Source organism: Lactuca sativa, chromosome 6 (assembly GCF_002870075.4).
Source record: "Lactuca sativa cultivar Salinas chromosome 6, Lsat_Salinas_v11, whole genome shotgun sequence".
NCBI classification, from domain to species: Eukaryota; Viridiplantae; Streptophyta; class Magnoliopsida; order Asterales; family Asteraceae; genus Lactuca; species Lactuca sativa.
Window position 1 is genome coordinate 180,174,393 of NC_056628.2, and position 18,957 is coordinate 180,193,349.

Consider the following 18,957-nt stretch of genomic DNA (forward strand, 5'->3'; position numbering starts at 1 on the left):
GTTTGGAATCACACGTCTATTAATCCAAATCCCTTAAACCAGGGATTTTTCATAATAAAATCGTTCATTTTTAAATTGAGATAAAACGCTATTTTCATATAACCAAGTCAAGAAATCTCATATGTTTCAATATATAGTCATCCAAAAATCAGATTATCATCACAGGTGCTAAATCACAAAAGTTGTTCATGAATGTGTATAGTCAAACCTTCACATTCCCATGTTCATTTGAAGTACCTGAAACATTTAATCCACAACTGTATGCTAAAACATAATGAGCTCCCAAAATACTACATACGACAATATATACACAATCATACATACAACCGAGTCTGTACCAACCCAACGGATGTCTAGGATCACAACCGATGTAAATGTATTGACTCACAACACTTGATGCTTGTCTTGTCATCAACTCACCCCTTTACTGGCTATCAGCCTATAACTGTATTGCTGGCTTTATTAACAATCTGCACAAAGTTGGATGCCTCAACCCATCACAAATATGTGGACATATGCATAACACAAACAAACAGGAAACTCTACAACACATGTAACGATCTACAAGTCTACCTACCTAACAGCATACCACAGTCTAACATCATCCTAACACACTAGGATACGTACTGTAATATATAGTATAGTGAGAAAACTCACTTGAATTAAAGTTGAATCTTAACAACCCTACTGACGGGAGCTAGACGAGTTTTTCCCTCTCTGAACACCTACATCCCAAACCAATAACTCTATTTAAATGATTTCCTGAGAATACGGACGTTGTATTTTATTTATACTTTTATACAAGTGTTAGGATAAGTGTCTTTCCAAACACCATCTTAGGTCTCACACCAAGATCATACCAAACACACACCAAGCACATATAAAACCTTAAATTGGAGCTTACTTCTTGTTTTAAGCACTCACAACCAACCAAACTTGTAATACTGATATGAGTTGTGTCAATTTAACCGCAAAAACTTAGTTCAAATAAGTTTTGATGGACCAAACCATTCAAAAAGTGGATCTTGTCGTTTCTAGCATTTTTAAGGTAAAACTTAAGATAAAAATGTTGTTTTCTTTGTCCTAGACTTCAACACAAGACCAAGCATGGTCAGGGGAGCTCAATATTGATCTTAGCACCTTAAGCACACCATAAAACAAATCCAAGAGCTTTTTTTAAAAAGGAATTGAACTTGACTATTCAAAATCTCGAAATATAAGTGTGTTTATGAGAATTTATAAGCATTTGAGGCTATATCGTTATATTCATTATTCTAGTTGACCACAATTGACTTCAAATGTTAAAGAAGGTAAAAGACCTCATTGGAGGTGATTAATAAGGTTTGTGACCCATTAAATCCGACAGCAACACTTTAAAACACCAAAATCCAGAGGCACCTCCAGCGTCCTCACTGTCGACAACGAGTCCATAATGGTACCAAGGAGTGAATGAGACACAAACACGCCTTAGAAGGTGGCTGAAATCGAACTCAAGGTGTCTTTTTCCCCACATAAATCCTAGGCGATAATCACTTGTTCAAAGCCAAAAACTCACAGGACTTACATCTAACAAGGAAGGGGAGTGATCCGATCGGTCAATGGGAAGGGCATTTAAGGCGGGGGGAATGAGCGAATTTCTAAGTATCATTTCTTGCAGGTCCAAATCGAGCAAAATGGTCCCGATGAGCTGTGTGACGCTGCTTCCTGAATCAAACTCCAAGTTTCAAATTTTGGCACAACGGGTTAATCGGGGTTGGCTTATAAACAAAAACCACCTTAAATTTGATTCTTTCTTCCAAAATAATTTTCCAGAAAATGCACAAGACCCCTTGACTCACAAACTCTAAATAAATTAATGAATGGATTTATTTTTAACTATTTTTTATTTAGTTATTACTATAATAAGAATTATTATTATTTTTGAATAGTTGAAAATATTTATGTACCAGAAATCGAAATAGGAGTTATATAATGAATCTAAATGGACGAGGACAATAGTCATAGATCTGTTGAGATAACTAGATAGGTTGTGACAACCCGAAATTTCCATTCTGAACAAACCATATCAAGCCAATAGAAGTTAGAACAGTTATAGTGAAATTCCATACTTTGGGTATAAGTTTAAGTATTTCAGGATTAGCACTTAAGGAGATATCAGGAGAGTGGATGCACTAGGGTTTTGTGCAACACTATTATTCCAATACTCTATGATATTAGAGTTCATTCCGGGAATAAAGTATTTTTTGACAAAAATTCTCAGGACTATATATAGAAATTTGAACCATATTTATTCATTAGTTACATTTCCAACTAGAGAAAAGTCGAATTCTCTCTCTCGGATCTTCGGGTTTTTATCCTAAATCGTGAGTACTTTTATGAAGTTGTATTATATAGTTTAGATTGTGTTTAGAAACATCAAAATCATGTCAAAACACTAAGATCTGTGAGTTTACCGCCCAAGAACACCTTGGGGAGTAAACCTCTTTTTAAGGGCCAAAAGAGTGCCCAATGTCCCTCAAAGCCTTGGAACTCAAACTAGAAGACACCATTACATGTTTAGACCAAAAAATCAATTAGAAACAAAGGCTGGAAGTGAGTTCACAGCCAAGGATGTTCTTGGGCCGTGAACTCCATTTTAAGTGTCAAAATGCTCTAAAAACCTTCCTTAAGCCAAGAGACTAATTTAGACATGTACCCTAAAGTGTTTATAGCCTAGAAAAAATAAGGAATCACAAGGATAAAGGAGTTTACGTCCAAGACAAGTTCTTGGGCCGTAAACCCCTATAAATGGGACAAATGACACCCTAACTCCTTCCTTATGCCTAGAACCCAACTTAGATCATATCCTTGAAGTGTTAGTAACCTCAAAAAATCAAATGGTACTCCTTACCATGAGTTTACGGCCGTAAACTCATAGGGGAGTGGTCCCAGGGCCATGAACATCAAGCAAGGCCATTTTAAGGCCTTAAACCCACCCAAACACTTGTTTAAGCCTTGAAGCACTTCACCACTTAAGCTGTAATAATGTTAGGCTTCATTTAGTGACCCTATAGAGAGTTTACGGCCAGGAGTTTACTCCCCTGGGCCGTAAACTCCAACACATATGGTGTTTTGACCATAAAGTCCCATAAGAGGTCTTGCACTCCTTTGTTGTAACCCATTAGCCTCCTAGCACTTGACCAAAAGTGTTTTCCTCGCATTAGGATGTTTATACATGTTTAATTAGTGTTATAATCACTAATTGTTTATATACATGTCTTCATATGTAATTAGGACCGTTGTGTGTGTCTAAAGTCTTCACTTGACACCTAGCAGTCCTACCTCATCAGTTCATCCGTATCACCCACAACATGTGAGTTCATACCCCTTAATCAATGTTTTAACTGTTTTAAATGTTTTATTGGGGGGGGGGATACAAGTAGAATCATGCTAGTTTTTATATCAATCACTTGTGATTAATAAACAGCATTCAAATGATTGGCTACTCACTAGCCGTTTTACCAAACAGTTTCCTTCAAATGTTTATCGTAAACACTTATTTTGTTTAAAACTCCTTATTAAATTGTACATTATACTATGTATGTTTCCATTCAAACTCATTTACAATTGTGTTTCAAACAAATGCTTCCTTATACTTAAACTGTTTATTCAAACCCATGCCTTCAAACCATTTTATAGATTGACATCAAGTTGATCTTTTCTTAGATAATAATTATGTTCAAAGGTTTTACAAAACTTATTTTATGCTTTTATATTATAAATTGCATGCCTATATATGTATAGTTATATAAGAAATGTTGAAAGGACTTAGGAAGGCTATCCACCCTATTTCCTTTTCCTCGATTTGGATGTGGTCTGGTGGGATATCGGGTACCCGTCCGAAGGTCGTTTAAATATTAGTTATATATCATGTGTACATATATAGTCATAAAGGTCCTTCCAGTTCATCCAATTCCCTTGGGTAGCAAGGGTATACATCCATGTCCATACATACCAGTTAGATTACTAGTAAACTACCATATGGGTAATTTAGGAAGATACTAGAACTATTACTAGAACGCGATATCATACAATGAGTCAGTTCGTTCATGAGTCAATACTTTCTAGAACATTACAGTACATTACTATACTTGCTAGATAAAGAGAACATATACAACTATACTAGATGGAGAACATATACAACTATACTAGAAAGAGCACATATACAACGATACTAGAACGAGTAACAATACAATATATATACATGAATACGTTAACAATTGTGATCCACTGTGTTGGAGCATGACTTCAATGTCATGGCCCGAATTGTAGCCAGAGTCTCTTGAAGGGAGAGCGTGAGTTTGCATATAGATCTATACTGGATTGACTATCCTACACCTTGCTACTAGCTACAGCCGGACCTGCAGGTCTGCGGGTGCCAAACGTCATTTCTTTTTACAACCATACCTTTGTCGTTGTTACCAGTCGATAGTATGGTACAATTAATCACATGATACCTTAATATATATCCGGTTTAAGGTAGTTAGTACAGTAGTAGTTCCTATAATACAAAAATACAGTACTACGTTAATTTCCCCTTTACATATATTTAGTGATCATTTTACTTAAACATTAAATGTACAAACTATATTTTGTTAATGATAGTTACACTTGGGAAAATTACACACTTTTACAAGAAACGAACATTTAGAACAAGTTAAGTCTTGGTAGAAGACTACACTGAGAACAGTTAGGTCTTGGTAGAAGACACCCTTATATAATAGTAGGAATCATAGGGATTTCTAGGGTTTTTCAAACGTTACAGTTGTTTTACAAACATTTTTATACTTACAGTTCATATACATTTTCCATACTTACAGTTCATATATAAACAATTTCTTACATATACATTAAGACACTAAAATACTTATGATCTCATCATCTTTAAAGCTGATACTCTCTTTCAAAATAACTTGTATCCTCAGGTCAACCATAGACAGGTACCGATGCAAGGTTTAGAGAAGATGGAGCTTGTTCAAGACTCATCTTTCATTTTGATTTATGCTTTAGTGTTTATCAAAATTTGACAAAACACACTTGTATAATAATTATTTTATTAATGAAATGGATAATGTTGTTGCTTGTTTACTACTTTTCATTGTTGTGATACTGTACATGACGTCCTCCGCCCCAGAACGTTTCCGCCGTTCTTGGTTTTTGGGTGTGACAGATTGGTATCAGAGCATTGTTTATAATGAATTAAGTATATCAACCCATAAAAGATATACTAACTATAAATACATAAGGGATTAAAAATACTCTGACCAAGAGTTTATACTTTAAATAATAAAATATTTAATAAAGTATACGTGCCTACATTCATACTAAAATCAGTGTCACTAGGACAGTACAAAAGAATTACGATTGTTGTGCAACATAGGTGGGCTTAGAGACATATGGTTAAAACTGGGAAGATATAGCCTGATCACCTATATTATCTAAGGGTTGAATAGCATGTGCCTAAGTTTAATTGTGTGGTTGCAACAAGTCTAAAATCTTACCAACCCTACCACAATGAGAACAGTAGAACATAACATTAAACTTAAAATACTATAGGAGTATTTGGTGTTACTATAAGTACGTTATACTTGAGAACTAAAACGGGATCTTCATTACTAAGTTGATAGTTGCTAAGTTGATACACAAAGGCTATATGTAATTAGGATGTTATAGACTTAGAATCTGTGAAAATTTTACTTTACCCCTATTCTGTGTGAATTTGGAGTTAAGGTCACTTATTGGAAGGCCTATCCTGTTTCGATTACATATAACTGGTATGCACTTCACAAATAGCGATGTAACTAATGAAGATTTTCTAAATACTTATCTAGATAGTTCGTCTACTAATTATTTTCTTACCCTAATTCTCGCGTAGATAACATGGTTGGACTCCATTCCCACAGCAACCAGTACCTTCCGAATGAAGTCATTGCTGGATGGTTTGAAGAAGAACCAGAGAATGATCATCCTATCCCCGTGAATAATCACCATGATGAAAACCATTCGGACAATGCTAACTCCGAACCAGAGGTTAAGAACCTACCCCAGACAGCTCCCGTTCCAATTCCTAACCCTCGTCCGGCTTTTCATGGCCTGACGCTAGAGTGGGTCGAATGCTTGGAAACATGGAGCCAAGGACAAGATCAGCCCATGCCATTTAATGGTGACCCAAGATTTTATAACCTAAGAAATGGGGGCTCAGTAGACAGAACCTTGCCAATCTTGGTCCACAGAGTGGCCCGAAATGAGATTCAAGGCAGGACAACCCTACATCAGATTACCAAAGTTGTCTCCGATGCGAGAATGCATAGCCTCCACACCATTCGTCTAGAAGATGCTCGCGAGAGATCTGAGAGAAACCATGAAACCCTGCTGCAAGCACTGGCTGAATCACGAGCCGAAGTCATAGAGCTCCGAATACGCCAGAGGGTGTACGAAAGACACCTACTTGACGTGGAACGTCAACTGGATGAAATGAGAGTTCATTAGAGGGATGACCGTCGCCAGTAGTAGATGCTTTACTTTATTTTCCTTATTAAAAGGAATCGTTTTTCTGTCTATGCCCAATGTGGCATTTTCTATGAAATTATCTTGTACTGTAAGTACTTTTGGTTAGGTCTTTATGCTATCAAGAACTATCTTCTCTGGATATGATGTAAGACCTTTACAAGGTCATTTTCCCGAACTTTACGTCGTGAATATCAAAGATATTGATAGTCGGCTAACTCCTGTGTCGTTCTTTATTCAAGTACTTTTATCATACTTTCATTGGAGTCTATCTGAATCATGCTTTAGTCAAGTCATTGGACTATAGTAATTTAGCTCCGGAGACATCTCCAAGTCTCTTTCAGTGGTTGGATCATGTTATTCACCAACCAACTATACCTTGGCTCGAACGACAAACGTCTTGAGACCATTCTACGAACTTACTTCCATTCCATTACTAGGACTGCATCATAGGGATGTAGGTCAACCCTTCATGAACACACCTCCACTCAGTACTAGGACTGCATCATAGAGATGTAGGTCAAACCTTTGCGAACATACTTCCATTCCGTGCTGGGACTGCATCATAGGGATGTAGGTCAAACTTTCGAGAACATAGTCTTACTCTTTACTTGAACAATTGAAGTACCTCTAGGGTCAACCAGAATCGCTCACAAAATCCTTATCTTTCGTGTTATAGATTCATGTCGTCATTCGGAAGCAATCAGTCGAACAACGAAACCTCCGCCTTTCCTATGGACGCCGCTACCTTTCAAACCACAGTTACAACTGCCGTGATGGCTGCCGTGACAGCTGTCTTTGCACACCGTAGCGCTATCAGCACAATCAATGCTGATGATGGGATTGAAGTTTCCAATCGTGGTATCCATCCAGGAGGTCGCCAAACAGTAACAGTCACAGGCTCGCAAAGCCGAAAGACAGAGAACAAGAAACGAAGGCGTCAAGCCCAGAAAGAACGCAAGAAATCCCAAAAACTTGCCATGCAACAACAGCAAGTGGAAACCCTTCCGTCCCCGTACCGAGAAAACCATATAAAGGAACACCCCCTAAGTGCGACCGATGCAACTACCACCACGAGGGAATTTGCCGAGCCTTGCAATGCGATAATTGCAACAAGATGGGGCACATTGCTCGTTTCTGTAGAACTACCTCCACCACTGGAGCAAGCCTAGTTTGCTATAATTGTGGTGAGTTTGGGCACTATAAAAGAGATTGCCCGAAAAAGGAAATTAAGGAAAGAACCCGCATCCCCATAACTCCTACTCGACACCTCACTTCCACCACCAATGTTGGTGCTGTCCATATATGTCACCATTGCGGTGAAATTGGACACCTCAAGAAGGATTTCCCGATAGCGAAGAACTCGGGTGCAGATGGGAAGATTCTCAAGATCACAGATGCGGGAGAACCTGCTCCAAAACCCACGTTAATGTAATTTAGGCGTTTCATTGTAACAGACTTATAAACTATCTGAAACTAGTGCAACTAGAGTCTTACCTTTTGCGAGATCCTGTCTGTATAGGGATCCTCGAGCTATGTATACTTGTCTTTTGTAGTATACCTTATTCGCAACAATAAGTCTTGTTGTAAGTCTAAAGTATTGTAACTCTGTTGATGGTTGCACGGTTGTGTTTTGTCTGTAAACGCCTTATGCTCATATCTAATGTCTTTAAGTTTTAGTATGATTCCGACATTATCATACAACTAGATTCAATATGATCCACACCATACCAGCTTCTTAAGTACATTTCTTTACCAGTAAACGTTGTTTTAGCGAAGCCGTCATATAAGAACACCGAAGTACTCATGCGTGTAGTACCTCTTAGTTCTTCTCTTTTCTGAAGAAATCCCCGAAGTACCACTCGTGCAGTACGTCAAGTTTAATCTAGGGATTCATGTAGTTGACCTATCACTGAGGAATGTATACATAAGAGTGATATATAATCAAGATTACAAGTTTAGAATTGATGATTCCACTTTAACTTCTTTTTCCTCGATGGGATGTGAGCTTAAAGAAGAATTAGTTATTCGACTACCTTTTCAATCTTAATTATATACGGCTCGTATACACGAGATTGTGATTGTGAAACCATGTATGAATTCTAATATGAACTTCAGGACGGAGAACTGCCCAAGACTACGAGTAATCGTATCGTCATGCGAACAAACTTAGAACCCAGTACAACTTCTGTAAACAGATTTCCCTAAAGTCTAAACACCTACAGAGACACAAGAACAGCCCGGACAACTTAACGAACTACACAGAAATAGAATTAGACGACTAGGCTTCTCAGCCTGGAGAACCCCGGTCATATTCTTCCAGAGATCGACGGATCGCATCGTATGTACCTCGGCTATCGAGGACCCCGTCCAGATTTTTCCATTAGAAATCGTTGTCTCTGCCTCGCATAGATGAATTGGTTGAGCAAATGCAAGGAAAGAATTACTTTCAGAAATGGATCTGATATCCGAATATCACCAGTTCGAGTGTTAGGGAAGGATGTCCGGAAGACTACCTTCCGAACTCGATGCGGACACTTCGAGTCCGTAATGATACCCTTCGGATAGGACCAATACGCCCATAGTTTTCATGAGCTAGATGAGTAGGGTACGTCTTTCTTACTTGGATCAGTTCGTCATTTATCCATGTATTGACTTACTTATCTACCCTCGTAGTAAGAAGAAACCCATGGAAACATTACCTTCAGAGGAACTTTTCGCGAAGTTCGCTAGGTATGAGTTTTGAAATTGAAGAGTCAAATTTCTATGACACACTGTTAGTGATGTGGGAAAATTGGAGTACTCTTACAAAGTGTCAAAACCGTTGAAAATTTGTCGACACCAGAGACGCCGACAATCATTCGCCAAATTATAGGTCTTACAGACCTACTGTCATAGTTCATCTAGAACCCCTCGCAAACCACAGAAACCCTTTCGACCTTGACCCAGCAAGGAGTGGCCCTTGACTGGGAAGTTAAACAAGAAAAGGAAACCTTGGAGATTCCAAGTGAGAGACCAAGTTCTTTAGAAAGTCTCACTCTAGGAACGGCTTAATACGCTTCGTAAGCGTGGCAAGCTAAATCCAAGATAGATAGGACCTCCGAGATTCTTACCAGAATCGGTCCTATATCTCGCAGACTTGATCTACTCCGCGAACTCAGTAACGTACATTCTACTCTTCGCGTCTCGACCGTGAAACCATACCTTTCCGTTAGAACTCTTGTAAGTCCACTCGTCGAGATCCTCGCCTTCGTATTAGAACCATAGTGACCCTCGACCGAGAGGTCAAGTGGACGAAGCAACGCCATCGCCCATTAGTGAAGGTTCATTGGGATACCAACCGAGAACCCGATTTCACTTAGGAGCGCTAGAACCAATCGATTAGGAAGTTTCCACCTCACGACTCAATCGTTCATACCTACTTCCTTATCTAAATTCTAATTTCGGGACGAAATTCCCTTTAACAGGGGGATGATGTGACAAACTGAAATTTCCATTCTGAACAAACCATATCAAGCCAATAGAAGTTAGAACAGTTATAGTGAAATTCCAGACTTTGGGTATAAGTTTGAGTATTTCAGGATTAGCACTTAAGGAGATATCAAGAGAGTGAATGCATAAGGGTTTTGTGCAACACTGTTATTCCAATACTCTATGATATTAGAGTTCATTCCGAGAATAAAATATTTTATGCCAAAAATTCTCAGGACTATATATAGAAATCTGAACCATATTTATTCATTAGTTACATTTCCAACTAGAGAAAAGCCGAATTCTCTCTCTCTCGGATCTTCGGGTTTTTATCCCAAATCGTGAGTACTTCTATGTAGTTGTATTATATAGCTTAGATTGTGTTTAGAAACATCAAAATCATGTCAAAACACTAAGATCTGTGAGTTTACCGCCCAAGAACACCTTGGGGAGTAAACCCCTTTTTAAGGGCCAAAAGAGTGCCCAATGTCCCTCAAAGCCTTGGAACTCAAACTAGAAGACACCATTATATGTTTAGACCACAAAATCAATTAGAAACAAAGGCTGGAAGTGAGTTCACGGCCAAGGATATTCTTGGGCCGTGAACTCCATTTTTAAGTGTCAAAATGCCCTAAAAACCTTCCTTAAGCCAAGAGACTAATTTAGACATGTACCCTAAAGTGTTTATAGCCTTGAAAACATAAGGAATCACAAGGATAAAGGAGTTTACGGCCAAGACAAGTTCTTGGGCCCTAAACCCCTATAAATGGGACAAATGACACCCTAACTCATTCCTTATGCCTAGAACCCAACTTAGATCATATCCTTGAAGTGTTAGGAACCTCAAAACATCAAGTGGTACTCCTTACCATGAGTTTACGGCCGTAAACTCATGGGGGAGTGGTCCCAGGGCCGTGAACATCAAGCAAGGCCATTTTAAGGCCTTAAACCCACCCAAACACTTGTTTAAGCCTCGAAGCACTTCACCACTTAAGTTGTAATAATGTTAGGCTTCATTTAGTGACCCTATAGAGAGTTTACGGCCATGAGTTTACTCCCCTGGGCCGTAAACTCCAACACATATGGTCTTTTAACCATAAACTCCCATAAGAGGTCTTGCACTCCTTTGTTGCAACCCATTAGCCTCCTAGCACTTTACCAAAAGTGGATGTTTATACATGTTTAATTAGTGTTATAATCACTAATTTTTTATATACATATGTCTTCATATGTAATTAGGACCATTGTGTGTGTCTAAAGTCTTCACTTGACACCTAGCAGTCCTACCTCATCAGTTCATCCGTATCACCCACAACATGTGAGTTCATACCCCTTAATCAATGTTTTAACTGTTTTAAATGTTTTATTGGGGGGGGGGGGATACAAGTAGAATCATGCTAGTTTTTATATCAATCACTTGTGATTAATAAACAGCATTCAAATGATTGGCTACTCACTAGCCGTTTTACCAAACAGTTTCCTTCAAATGTTTATCATAAACACTTATTTTGTTTAAAACTCCTTATTAAATTGTACATTATACTCTGTATGTTTCCATTCAAACTCATTTACAATTGTGTTTCAAACAAATGCTTCCTTATACTTAAACTGTTTATTCAAACCCATGCCTTCAAACCATTTTATAGATTGACATCAAGTTGATCTTTTCTTAGATAATAATTATGTTCAAAGGTTTTACAAAACTTATTTTATGCTTTTATATTATAAATTGCATGCCTATATATGTATAGTTATATAAGAAATGTTGAAAGGACTTAGGAAGGCTATCCACCCTATTTCCTTTTCCTCGATTTGGATGTGGTCTGGTGGGATATCGGGTACCCGTCCGAAGGTCGTTTAAATATTAGTTATATATCATGTGTACATATATAGTCATAAAGGTCCTTCCAGTTCATCCAATTCCCTTGGGTAGCAAGGGTATACATCCATGTCCATACGTACCAGTTAGATTACTAGTAAACTACCATATGGGTAATTTAGGAAGATACTAGAACTATTACTAGAACACGATATCATACAATGATTCAGTTCGCTCATGAGTCAATACTTTCTAAAACATTACAGTACATTACTATACTTGCTAGATAAAGAGAACATATACAACTATACTAGAAGGAGAACATATACAACTATACTAGAAAGAGCACATATACAACGATACTAGAACGAGTAACAATACAATACATATACATGAATACGTTAACAATTGTGATCCACTGTGTCAGAGCATGACTTCAATGTCATGGCCCGAATTGTAGCCAGAGTCTCTTGAAGGGAGAGCGTGAGTTTGCATATAGATCTATACTGGATTGACTATCCTACACCTTGCTACTAGCTACAGCCGGACCTGCAGGTCTGCGGGTGCCAAACGTCATTTCTTTTTACAACCATACCTTTGTCGTTGTTACCAGTCGATAGTATGGTACAATTAATCACATGATACCTTAATATAAATTCGGTTTAAGGTAGTTAGTACAACAGTAGTTCCTATAATACAACACTACAGTACTACATTAATTTCCCGTTTACATATATTTAGTGATCATTTCACTTAAACATTAAATGTACAAACTATATTTTGTTAATGATAGTTACACTTGGGAAAATTACACACTTTTACAAGAAACGAACATTTAGAACAAGATAACTCTTGGTAGAAGACTACACTGAGAACAGTTAGGTCTTGGTAGAAGACACCCTTATATAATAGTAGGAATCATAGGGATTTCTAGGGTTTTTCAAATGTTTACAGTTGTTTTACAAACATTTTTATACTTACAGTTCGTATACATTTTCCATACTTATAGTTCATATACATTTTCCATACTTATAGTTCATATACATTTTCCATACTTATAGTTCATATATAAACAATTTCTTACATATACATTAAGACACTAAAATACTTATGATCTCACCAGCTTTAAAGCTGATACTCTCTTTCAAAATAACTTGTATCCTCAGGTCAACCATAGACAGGTACCGATGCAAGGTTTAGAGAAGATGGAGCTTGTTCAAGACTCATCTTTCATTTTGATTTATGCTTTAGTGTTTATCAAAATTTGACAAACCACACTTGTATAATAATTATTTTATTAATGAAATGGATAATGTTGTTGCTTGTTTACTACTTTTCATTGTTGTGATACTGTACATGACGTCCTCCGCCCCAGAACGTTTCCGCCGTTCTTGGTTTTGGGGTGTGACATAGGTCTATGATAAGAAACAATAAGGTCCAATACAATTGCATGTAACTCATGATAATGTAAAACCACATCTTCAGATAATAAAAACGATCAAGTTCACTAGATTTTGCACCATTAGTGCTAACTTTAGTGAAAACGAAACCATCCATTGGGATATCACATAATTTTGACTCTGAAATAAATGAGTTAAAATCATCCACTATTTTTTGAGAAAAATTGCATCCATTATTTCACACTAATATATGGTAGCATTGAAGTCATTAAAAATCATATAATAACCTTCATTGCGAATCATAAAAGAAATAAGAAAACTCCAAAGTTGTCGTATTTTAGCTTCCTCCTGATGGGCGTACATATTGACTACAAAACATTTCGATTTAGTCACTGTTCATTCTCCTTGCAGAATAACAATATACTCAGTTACTAAAACTCGACGACTTTGATAGCGATGAAGAGTTTTCACTCAACTGATCAGACATTTGTTTCTTTCTTGTAGAGCTAGCAATTTCTTCAAGAACAAAGTTTTCATCATCCTTTACATCCTCCACCTTTTTTATAAGTATAAATTATATCAGTTCTAATTTCATTTGAAAAAACATCTTCAACAAAACTATCAAACATTTCATTAGAACCATTCTTTTTGGTTTTCTCATTTTTCAAAATTTGAAGAGTTTTTTAGGGGAATTTTCATATTTAACCTCCCAAGGACCAGAAACCGACATATGTTCAGAACCCGAGTCCCATCACTATCTGATTTTTCTTGTTGTTCAGTGTGCGAGATAGACGGGGTATAGTTAGAAACCTCCAAAACATAAATTGGAAATTTAGCTCTATCAATCTCTACTAGAACCATTCGAAACATTTTAATTTAACATATACTTTGTTTTTATACAAATTCTACCTAATCCAACAGGCTCATCTTCACAATCATCAATAAAAAGCACCTTACGAAAGCATGATGCAACTTTCTTAAAAGCTAAAGGAGTCCAAACATTAAGAGGGAGACTTGAGACCTCAAGCCAAATAACACGACAAGCCAATACAAAATTTTTATAAACTTGCTTAATTCTGAAAAATAGATCTTCATAGCCTCACTGTTCATAAATTTACACATCATTTGCTTCTTGAATTCAATCCAAATATAATCCCCTCCCAAATTAATAATGTGCAAACCATTGAAACCTTCCTTATCACATATCTAATACATATTTTCAATGACATTAGCGTCCTTCATCCTTGCAATTATCACCATTTTTTCATGTGGAATTACAAAAAAAAATCTTGAAGTTGCAATTTGACTTCCATAGCATCATTCATTTTTTGTGTCAAATGCTCATCCATATTAATCCTTCAATCTGTTTTAAATTTGTTTCCTACAACTAATGTTGTAAAACTCGTCGAGTTGGCCGATTACTCATCCGAGTACTCGCTACTCAACCCTTACCGAGGCGAGTTATAAAATCTGAGTACTCCCCAATCGACCCTTATTGAAGCGAGCAATGTTGTAAAACCCGGCCAACCTGGTGACTAATATGTATAATATACTTAATGATTTGCTATTTAACACACACACACACACACGTGATTATTACTACATATATATATTTAAAATTTTCAGTAATTATTCGTGAAGTAAAACCATTGTGTGTTTTTCAGTTTTTATGTATTCACATGTATCTAATTTTGTTATATATTTCAATTAACTTATGTTTTTAACTTATGATTGTGACATATATAATTTCCCTAAAAATATTTATACATTAATTACCGAATCTGAGTACTCCCCGAGTACTCGCCACTCGGTATTCGGCCGAACAGGTGCCGAGTAGCGAGTTCTACAAACATGCCTACAACATATGCATATACGACTTTGGGATATCAACATTCTTTTCTATCCGAGACCTTTTTGATTGTACCTGATTGTCATTTTTATACAATTTTGGTTTATCATGATTCACTGACTCCACTCTATTGAATCTAGCCCGTAATGTGAAAACATGGTGACTACCAATCCATACTCGGTTCAGATCTTCCAAAACATGATTGTATTCCTTATTCTTGAGAAATCGAACAAAAGCAAATCTTCAATCAATTTTTGACAGTTTAGGAAGAATAAAAACATCAACCACCGCTTCTTGTTGCTCACAAAGTTTCTAGAGATCATTCGCAGTTATTTTTTCTGGAAATTTGTAACATAAAGACTATTTAACACCTTTTCTTTTTTGTAATTTGATTACATGTTACTTCCGTTTCTATTACGTATTTGGGGATCTTCAATGCAAATTTAACTTCTATCAGTATGCCATTGTCAACCTTTGTCCTTATTCTTCGAAGCCATAATAACTACACATTAAAAAAGACTCCAAAAAACATACAAAACGGAAATCGAAGCCTAGCCAGAATTCCCAAGATGAACCGGAAGTCACTAGGGTTCCTAGTTAATTATTGGGTTGAGTTGACAAATTGGATTTGTACTAATAATCAGATAAAATATTTAAAGGAAATCGGCTTATCAAAGTAATTACTTTTCGTTTTGTTGATATTTGAATACTTTTTTGTACATATCCGGAGAACAAAGTTGTTTAAAGTGTTAATATATGATTATTATGACCGGATGTAATAAGTTACAACCGGCTTAATGGCGTTATGACACCATGACATAAACAGAGTGCGAGTCTTATGACACCGATCTTTCCCACTTTAAGATTTTAAAACTTTTGGTAATTTTTTTTTTACTAATCAGGAAATCTCGAATATTAATATTTTCTTGTTTTGGTAAAAACTTAATGTGAACACGGTTTCTTAGTCAAAGGCATAGCTTAAAAGCTAGACCAACCTCCAGAGATATTAACCGGCACGTGTTATGTTTTAACTGGCACTTGTCGATATCCTAGACGCGTTATTACCCACATCACCCTACCAGATTGACCTGGAACCTGCGTCACCATGTAATTCCAAAAATAGAAACAATATGCGAACCTAACCATGGTTATCTCATCAGGTTAATTAACCTAGTGGACTTCACCCACCCCTACACCCCTATAAAACCAACCATATCTCTTTCACCGATTACTCAAACACAAAAGTGAGGTTTGAGAGTTCTTCTTCTTCTTTTTCTTCATCTTCTACATCCCTCTCACACACACACAGTTAAAAGCACACACAGAAAAGATTTCTTTTATTTTTTTCGCTGGTTTTCTTAATTTTCATTTAACTCCCCCCTCTGTAATCCCCGCTTCTGTATGTCCCATTCTGTAAATCATCTGGTCTTTCAACTGCAAAAAAAGTTACAATTGATTTGGGTTTGTTTTTAAATGATTTTCAAGATTATTATGAACAAAAGAACAAACTTTATATGATTTTATTTTTTTTAAAAGACAGAGTCAGGTGTTTTTCAGAATAGCGATCCATCTTTTTCAATTGGGTTCTATTTCTTTTGATTAAAATCACCTTTTCTGGGTTGTTTTTGTTCCCTAAAGGTTGATTTTTTATTTTTTTCATTTTTTATTTTTGTTTCTTGAAAAAGGGTTTTTGATTATTTGAAAAAAAACCCTTCTTTTATTTTCTTCTTGGTTTTCCAGGTCTTTTAAATCTTGGAAAATCATCTTTTTTTTTTTGTAAATTTAATCTGAAAAAAGTAGATTAATGGCTTCTACTGCCATGGATTTCTGGAATAACAATGAGTTTCAGCAATCAACAGCTGGTGGTGAATTAATGGAGGCACTTGAACCTTTTTATAAAAGTGCCTCACCTTCCTCTTCTTCTTCTTCTTATTCTCAAATGGCGTCTTCTAATTACCAAAATACCCTTCCTTTCTCTACACCTTCTGCCTCTTATCCATACCCTTCTTCATCTTTCGACTCATTTCCTTCATCTTCTTCTTACGTCCCCACCACCCATCAACAAACCGGTTTCTTCCCGGATTACTCAATCCAAGACCGGTTTGTGTACGACCAACCCGGTTCTTCCCTCGGGTTGAACTTGAACCAGTTATCCGAATCCCAGATTTACCAGATCCAAACCCAGATGGAAATACCCACACAATGGCCACAGACTAACTTGAATTTCATGGCTCAAGATCCTGATCCTGTACCCGTGAAACAATCCGGGTCACCTCCGAAACCCCCGAAGCTTTACAGGGGTGTGAGGCAAAGGCACTGGGGAAAATGGGTCGCCGAGATCCGTTTACCCAAGAGCCGGACCCGGCTTTGGTTGGGTACATTCGACTCTGCGGAGGAAGCGGCGTTGGCATATGATAAAGCCGCGTATAAGCTCCGTGGAGACTACGCCCGGCTCAACTTTCCGCAGCTTCGGCAAAACGGGTCTTACGTCACCGACTTTAAGCCGTTGCATTCTTCTGTCGTCGCCAAGCTACAGACGATTTGTCAGTGTTTGGCGGAGGGGAAATCCGTGGACGGCACTAAGAAGGCCGGTTCACGGCGGTCATCGGCGGGGAAGACAGCAACAGCAACTGTTTTGTCGCAAGAGGCTGTGAAGGTGGAAGGTTGTGAGAGCGAAGGGTACGCCGGATCGGGAAACTCATCGCCGTCGTCTGATCTGACGTTCCCGGAGTTCACGGAGGACGACAATGCTTGGTCGGAGAATTTCTCACTGGAGAAGTATCCGTCGTATGAGATCGACTGGGGTTCTATCTAGTGAAACCAGAATCTTGTATTAGCGAAGGGCATATTTGTAATTTCGTAGGCAGATGGCATATTTGTAATTCCTAGGAATAGTAATGGTTTGTTTTTGTAATTTGGTAGGGAAGTTGGGAGCCAACTGTAATGGAGTTTTTGGAAATTACAGAGCTCACCACTTCACTCTAGTGGGTAGTTTAGTAAATTCGTATTTTATTTTTGTTTATATTTTGGTTTGGACTTTGGGAGTATTTATGAAATCCCATTTATGTCCTTTGTCCAACACATTAAGGTGTTTCTTGTTTGCAAGTTACCCTAATCGAATATTTATTGATTTTTATTTTATTTTAATCTAATGACGTTTAATGATTATGATAAAAAACGAAAAACACATTTGTTCATATGATGAACATATTTTAGAGTAAGGAAATACTATAGTTTTTAACTTTTTTTCTTTTTGCTTATGTGAATAGATTTGAAATGAAGAAAACGTGAAGTTTCTAAAAGATGACAGCATATGATGTAAACGAGAAGGAATGAAGAAAAATATTGTCCAAGAAAACGTTTTTCCATTTGAGAAAATGATTTTATTGGATTGTGACATTGAATTGAATCCACTAGCATTATTCAAATAGGGAATAGAGTCTTAATTTGATATGTACTATAATTAAAAACTAGATTAATAAAAAACTTGATGAAGATCACCCATATTATTATCATCGTGAGTTTGAATGCTCAGTATATCATAGCAAAATGTTTTTTTGGACAGTGTCATGTTCCGATACAGATTAAAATCTCAGGATGTCATGTTCCGATACAGATTAAAAGCATAAAGAGTACCTTATAAGCCTTACAACAGATATTTACAACTACTGACCTATAATCCAAATATCTCTCATCATCATCCGACTATGCTCGAGGTCCACTACCTGTAATATAAAAAGCTGAGTGGGTCAAGCTTGGGAGCCTAGTGAGCATATAGGGTTTTCAACTCACAAACAACAAATTTATTAATTATCATCAACCAACAATAACCCTGATTACCCATATTCCAGTTATCCTCACTTTACGTCCCT

The 18,957-nt window shown here is 37.0% G+C and overlaps 1 protein-coding gene across 1 annotated transcript; it reads left to right on the forward strand.

Annotated features, from left to right (window-relative positions):
- The first annotated feature begins 16,316 nt into the window (after positions 1 to 16,316).
- On the forward strand, positions 16,317 to 18,232 carry LOC111904931 (ethylene-responsive transcription factor RAP2-13). Its single transcript, XM_023900632.3, has one exon. It carries the CDS (start codon positions 16,890 to 16,892, stop codon positions 17,898 to 17,900), a length of 1,011 nt encoding a protein of 336 aa, XP_023756400.1. The 5' UTR covers positions 16,317 to 16,889; the 3' UTR covers positions 17,901 to 18,232.
- The last annotated feature ends 725 nt before the right edge of the window (positions 18,233 to 18,957 follow it).